General features: G+C 34.9%; 1 protein-coding gene across 2 annotated transcripts in view; it reads right to left on the reverse strand.

The window, feature by feature from the left end:
- Positions 1-7,281, reverse strand: part of LOC115228179 — a 13,255-nt gene extending 5,974 nt beyond the window's left edge. The window contains exon 1 of one of the 2 annotated variants that reach the window (XR_003883190.2): positions 7,244-7,281. Coding sequence is in view for 1 of the 2 variants with exons in the window: in XM_029798822.2 (XP_029654682.1) it covers positions 1,134-1,158 (25 nt within the window). In the remaining variant the exon portion in view is untranslated. Of the gene's footprint in view, positions 1-1,133; positions 1,284-7,243 lie in introns of those variants that run through there. The other variant, XM_029798822.2, reaches the window with a different exon arrangement.
- Positions 7,282-7,574: the final 293 nt, after the last annotated feature.

The following is a 7,574-nucleotide window of genomic DNA, read 5'->3' on the forward strand; positions in this document are numbered from 1 at the left end:
AGCTAGTTAAGGCGGTGAGCTGGTTAAGGCAGCGAGCTGGCAGAAACGTTAGCACACTGGACGGAATACTTAGCGGTATTTCGCCCGTCGCTGTGTTCTGAGTTCAAATTCCGCCGAAGTCGACTTTGCCTTTCATCCTTTCAGGGTCGATAAATTAAGTACCAGTTACGCATTTGGGTTGATGTAATCGACTTAATCCGTTTGTCTGTCCTTGTTTGTCCCCTCTGTGTTTAGCCCCTTGTGGGCAGTAAAGAAATAGGTATTTCACCCGTCGATGTGTTCTGAGTTCAAATTCCACCGAGGTCGACTTTGCCTTTCATCCGTTCGGGGTCGATAAATTAAGTGCCAGTTACGCATTTGGGTCAATGTAATCGACTTAATCCGTTTGTCTGTCCTTGTTTGTCCCCTCTGTGTTTAGCCCCTTGTGGGCAGTAAAGAAATAGGTATTTCGCCCGTCGATGTGTTCTGAGTTCAAATTCCGCCGAGGTTGACTTTGTCATGCATCCTTTCGGGGTCGATAAATTAAGTACCAGTTATGCATGTGGGTCAATGTAATTGACTTAATCCGTTTGTCTGTCCTTCTTTGTCCTCTCTGTTTTTAGCCCCTTGTGGGCAGTAAAGAAATAGGTATGGCTGTGAGGTTAAGAAAATTGTTTTGCAATCATGTGATTTCAGGTTCATTCTCATTCTGTGGCACCTTGGGCAAGTGTCTTCTATTATAGCGCCTTGCAAACCAATACCATTGTCCGCAAATTTGGTAGAAGGAGACTGAGTGGAAGCCCATAAGTATGTAGGTGTGTGTGAAGAGCCATGACTTTGTGATTGTAAGATCATAGTTTCAAATTCCAGACTCTGTGGTACATATGAAAATATAGTTGTTTACGACTTAGAGGTTCAAACGGTCCGATGAAGATAAGTGGGGCGGAGAACGTACCCATCACCTCTACAATAATAATAATGGCAACACTATTTAAAAAAAATAAAATCACAAACAAACAACACACAACAAAATAGAATAAAACACACAAATATGGTTGGAGCTTGGTACTACTAACTACTAGAAACTTACTACAAAGCTTGTGGTGAGTGTAGTCAACTGGTATTACTATTGTTATTATTATTTTTATACTAACCCATATTGACCAGCTGCAGTCTCATCCATATATGATTTGTTGTCGATGTTTTTAAAAAATATTTCTATGTATATATAATATAAGTATTCACATACATCCACACATCCACACAAATATATATTATATATATATATATATATAATATATATATATATATGAACAGCTAAGATTACGATATATATATATAAATGATATAAGACATTATAAGCATGAACTTAAGATAGTAAAAAAAAAAAAGAAACAAAAAAAACAAAAACAAACAAAAAACAAGCCAGGTCCTTCAACAAGGCTTGAACCACATCACCATTGCTTTTCGGAACGACCATGCTATTACTTATAATTAAGAGCATCTACTTATAATGCCTCATATGTGTTATATATATTTTGTCTCTCTTTGCCTCTTTTTTAAAATTTTTATTCAATTATTTAAATCATCAGAAAAATTTCGGGCACTTTGTATATGCATATATATATATATATATGTATGTGTATATATATATATATATATGTATATATATATGTATATATATATGTATATAGTTCCCTATTTTTCTATGACAGTCTTTTTATTTTTTATTTGTTTAAATATATATTTTCTTCTGCGTTTATTTTGTTCCATGCGACAACCATTCAGACATAAATGTGATTTGCGAGTGATCTGGATGCGAAGAAGAAGAAGAGGAAGAAGAAGAGGAAGAAAAAGAATAAGAAAATGATAAAAAGAAAAAGGATAAGAAAAAAGAAGAAAAAGAAAAACAGTCAGGAAAATTTTTTATAAAAAACAAAAAACAAACAAACAAAAACCAAGAAAAACATGGTTAATCAATGGTTAAACAGTGGTGGTCATCATTAAACATTTCATCAGGATATAACATTAAATAAATATATATACACAACAAAAGTGAGGAAAATGAGACAAATAAAGGAGAAACATAATCATCATCATCATCATTATTATTATTAATATCATTGTTGTTGTTGCTATCATCATCATCATCATCATAATCATCAGGCCAACTATACTGCTAGAGGTGTGATGCAATCAAGGTTTCCAGCTGGACAAGAACTTGGACAAGGATATAAGGTGGCGAGTTGGCAGAAATGTTAGCACGCCGGGCGAAATGCTTAGCGGTATTTCGTCTGCCGTTACGTTCTGAGTTCAAATTCCACCGAGGTCGAATTTGCCTTTCATCCTTTCAGGGTCGATAAATTAAATACCAGTTTTGCACTGGGGTCGGTATAATCAACTTAATCCATTTGTCTGTCCTTGTTTTGTCCCCTCTGTGTGTAGCCCCTTGTGGGCAGTAAAGAAATAGGTATTTTCGCCTGTTGCTACGTTCTGAGTTCAAATTCCACCGAGGTCGACTTTGCCTTTCATCCTTTCAGGGTCGATAAATTAAGTACCAGTTTTGCACTGGGGTTGGTATAATCGACTTAATCCATATGTCTGCCCTTGTTTTGTCCCCTCTGTGTGTAGCCCCTTGTGGGCAGTAAAGAAATAAGAAATAAGCAGGGTGAGCAACCTTAATTAGAAATGCACTGAGAAAAAGCCAACCTTGAAAGGTGAAGCAGAAGTGCCACCGCTGTCCCTTTCCCCAGCCCCTATTTGGTCAGGTGGCAGTATGTGTTCTTGCACTTGCTGTGCAAAGTATGCATTCCATTGGTCAGTTGGGCCACTGGTTACTAGTGCCCCCACGAAGGCAAACTCAGCAAACACACATGGAGGCTGCACCACTTTCAGATGTTTTCTGGATGGTATGGCCTCCCGTTTGTCTGTCCTTGTTTGTCCCCTCTGTGTTTATCCCCTTGTGGGTAGTAAAGAAATAGGTATGGCCTCCCTTTGTGACACACATTTTTTTCTGCAGCTCTTCACATTGACAAAGCTGCACTCCTGGATCCCAAAATGTGTCAAGATTGTAAGTTTTAGCAATATATAGGGAACTAGGGGTGAGTATAGTAGGGTTTAGATACTCTCGAGAAAATTACTGGTACCAATATGAACAAAGTAAATAGTTTGTTTGAGAGGACTTTCATGCTAGGCTGGTGGGGAGATCCCTACAGATAAATTGCAGGAATCTCTGGCCTGGCAGTGCAACCAAGGAGCATGTCTGGGTCAAGAGGGTCAGTGTAGATATGAAAGGGCTACCAAGCAAGACTGTCAGAGATCTGTGCAGAGTAAAGAAACAGTCCTACACACACACACACACACATATATATATATATATATTTTTACTTGTTTCAGTCATTTGACTGCAGCCATGCTGGAGCACCGCCTTTAGTCGAGCAAATCGACCCCGGGACTTATTCTTTTGTAAGCCCAATACTTATTCTATCGGTCTCTTTTGCCGAACCGGAGCTTCGTGGAGCTTTAGGTGTTTTCGCTTAATAAACACTCACAACGCCTGGTCTGGGAATCGAAACCGCGATCCTCCGACTGCGAGTCCGCTGCCCTAACCACTGGGCCATTGCGCCTCCACACACACATATATATATATATATATTTGCATTCTTTTATTCTTTTACTTGTTTCAGTCATTTGGCTGTGGCCATGCTGGAGCACTGATTTTAGTTGAACAAATCGACTCCAGGACTTATTCCTTGTAAGCCTAGCACTTATTCTATCGGTCTCTTTTGCCAAACCATTAAGTTACAGGGACGTAAACACACCAACATCGGTTGTCAAGCGATGCTGGGAGGAACAAACACAGACACACAAATACACACACACACACACACACATATATGTTGGGCTTCTTTCAGTTTCCGTCTAGCAAATCCACTACTAAGACCTTCATCAGCCCGTGACTAAAGCAGAAGACACTGGCTAAAGATAGCACGCAGTGGATCTGAACCTAGAACTATGTGATAGAGAAGCAAGCTTCTTACCACACAGCCGTATATTTTGCATATAAATAGATAGACACACCAGGCTTCCACACAGTTTCCATTTGCTAAATTCATTGAGAATGGCATCTGTTGGCCCAGGGGCATTGTGGAAAACGTTTTGCCAAAAAGCCATGCTGAAGGATGAAAAGCAAGCTGCTTGACCTGACAGCATGTTTATGCCTATGTGTGTGTGTGTGTGTGTGTGTGTGTGTTGTGTGTGTGTGTGTGTGAGTGTGTGTGTGTATGCGTGTGTGTATGTGTGTGTATGTGTGCATGTGTGTGTGTGTATGTATGTGTGTGTGTGTGTATGTGTGTGTGTATGTGTGTGTGTGTGTGTGTATGTGTGTGTGTATGCGTGTGTGTATGTGTGTATGTGTGTGTGTATGCGTATGTGTGTATGAGTGTGTATGTGTGTGTGTGTGTGTGTATGCGTGTGTGTGTATGAGTGTGTGTATGAGTATGTGTGTATGTGTGTATGTGTGTGTGCATGTTTATGCCTATGTATGTGTGTGTGTGTGTGTGTATGTGTGTATGCGTGTGTGTATGTGTGTATGTGTGTGTGCATGTTTATGCCTATGTATGTGTGTGTGTGTATGTGTATGTGTGTGTGTGTATGCGTGTGTATGTGTATGTGTGTGTGCATGTGTGTGTATGTATGTGTGTGTGTATGTGTGTATGCGTGTCTGTGTGTATGTGTGAGTGTATGAGTGTGTATGTATGTGTGTGTGTATGTGTGTGTATGTATGTGTGTGTATGAGTGTGTGTGTATGTGTGTGTATGCGTGTGTGTATGTGTGTGTGTATGAGTGTGTATGTATGTGTGTGTATGAGTGTGTGTGTATGTGTGTGTATGAGCGTGTGTGTGTGTATGTATTTGTGTATGAGCATGTATGCTAGTGTACAGCTTCTCTGTTTCTACAAAGAATGGGTAGTGTTCTTGGCAGTTCTTCCCTCAACAGCTTATCCCTTAACTTTGGGCCTTTGAAGCAAAGTGGAATAAGAGATTGCAGGCTTGAAATTTTTTTTAAGAGAGAGAGAGAAAAAAAAATCCAGGTAAAAAGGAAGAGCATCCAGGTGTAAAACTATGCCTCAATAGTATAGTCACCTAACCCATGCAGTTATGGAGAAAAATGGATGCAAAAGTCAAAACGAAGAACAAGAAGAAAACATACAGATACATATATAAGTATACACACATACAGACAGATAGCTAGATACACACACACACACACACGCACACACACACACACACACAAATACATACATATTCAGGTAGTTTCAGAAGTTCCTTTAAGATTTAAATTAAATGGCAAAGGAAAATACAAAGCACTTTGTGTATATATATATATATATATATATATATATATATATATATATATAAATAAATATATATATATATATGTATGTATATATTTATTTAAAAGCAGCAGAAAATTCAACAACACCTGTTACTCCGAATTTCACGTTTCCGTTCGTCGGACAGTTTTTTTTCTATTCTAGCAAAAACTGTCCGACGAACAGAAACGTGAAACTCAGAGTAATAGGTTTTGTTGAATTTTCTGCTGCTTTTAAATAAGTATATTACTCTACCACTGGTATTTGAGTACCTTCTTTTTTCCACATGTTTCACATTTATGTGTTTACTCCGTATATTATATATATATATATATATATATATTATATATATTATTATATATATATATATATATACAATTAGAAAAAAACTACCTTTTATCAATAAATTACACCATCTAGAAATTACATATAATAGAAATATTAAATTAAAATAATAAAATACCAATGATTAAGTAATTATATACGTTTTTATTATTATTTTTTTTTTGTATTTACTTAATCATTGGTATTTTATTGTTATTTTAATTTTAATATTTCTATTATATGTAATTTTCTAGATGGTGTAATTTAATTGTTCATTTTGAATTGATAAAGGTGTTTTTTTTCTAATTTATATATATATATATATATATATATATATATATATATATATATATATATATATATTATATTGTGTGAAATTGATTTAGTATTTCTAAATTGAATTTTTTCCTGTAAGTTGGATCAATACTCCCTCAAATAATAATAATAATAATAATAATAATGATTATTATTATTATTATATATATACTATATATATATATAATAATTTCAATATGGAGCAAATAATTCGGAGAAAATATTTGCAAAGATATCATTAATTCTATTATTATCTAGTGTAATAATTAAAAAAAATATAATAACAGAATCAATGATATAGGTGATTGCAAACCCAAAAACAACATTAATTACCTGAAGAATTAAAATTAATCAGGGGAAATAATAGGTATGCCTACCTGCTGGAAGTAACAGTCAAAACTCTATTTATTCAGCAATTTAAATAAGAGTTTTGACTGCTATTTCCAGCAGGTAGACATACTTAGTATGTCCTTTGATTAATTTTAATCTTCAGCTATTATATATATATATAATATATATATATATATATATATATATATATATATATATATATATGTATATATATACACACACAATAATACAGTGATTGTTTCTTATCCATAGTTTTATATATACACACATACATACATATATACTGACATATGCATAGACATACGCTCACACACAGATAGATATGTATATATACACATTACATATGCATACTGGTCATCCATATGCACACACACACACACACACATATATATATATAATATGTGCATGTGTGTGTGTGCATATATATATATATGTGTATGTATGTATATATATATGTATATATGTGCATATATATATATATATATATTTAGTGTATTTGATGGCATAAAAGACATGCCCCTCAATTTCAGTAGCATGTATTCGGGGCAAAAAAGGGGGTTTTAAGAGAATTAAAGCATGTAATATAGGACCCAGGGTGGTGTTTTGAGATGTATCATATTTGGAAAACAAAGGCTTCTTGTATGTCACCAAATATGGTATATAGAGAAATATGTAATTATACATACATATTTACACACACACACACACACACTCATACATATATATATATATTTACATACATTTATGCACACACATGTAAAAATTCATGCACACTCACGCACGCACGCACACACACCAGACAGACACTCACACATGCAGACACAAATATACAGAGAGAGAGAAAATAGATAGAATGATAGATAGATAAATAGATAGATGGGAACATTAGCAAAAACTTACTTATCACTTCAAGAAGATCTTTGGCCCACCCCATTCTGCAATAAATAAGGAATAAGATCTTAGCTATAGTGACTTTCTGTTTCGAAGAAGCTGTAACTTTTACTAATATATTAACATTATTATTGTTATTATTATTAATATATGTGTATATACATACATACATACATACATATATATCTAGATATATATATATACGTATATATATAAATAGATAAATGGAGTTTAACGCAGGTATAATTCAAATACTTTTACTTCCGACACATGTTTCGAAGATTTCACTGATATTATTCAATACCCTGGTAACTATTTATCTAATTTTTCCGTGTTTATT

Source organism: Octopus sinensis, unplaced genomic scaffold (genome assembly GCF_006345805.1).
Source record: "Octopus sinensis unplaced genomic scaffold, ASM634580v1 Contig09746, whole genome shotgun sequence".
NCBI classification, from domain to species: Eukaryota; Metazoa; Mollusca; class Cephalopoda; order Octopoda; family Octopodidae; genus Octopus; species Octopus sinensis.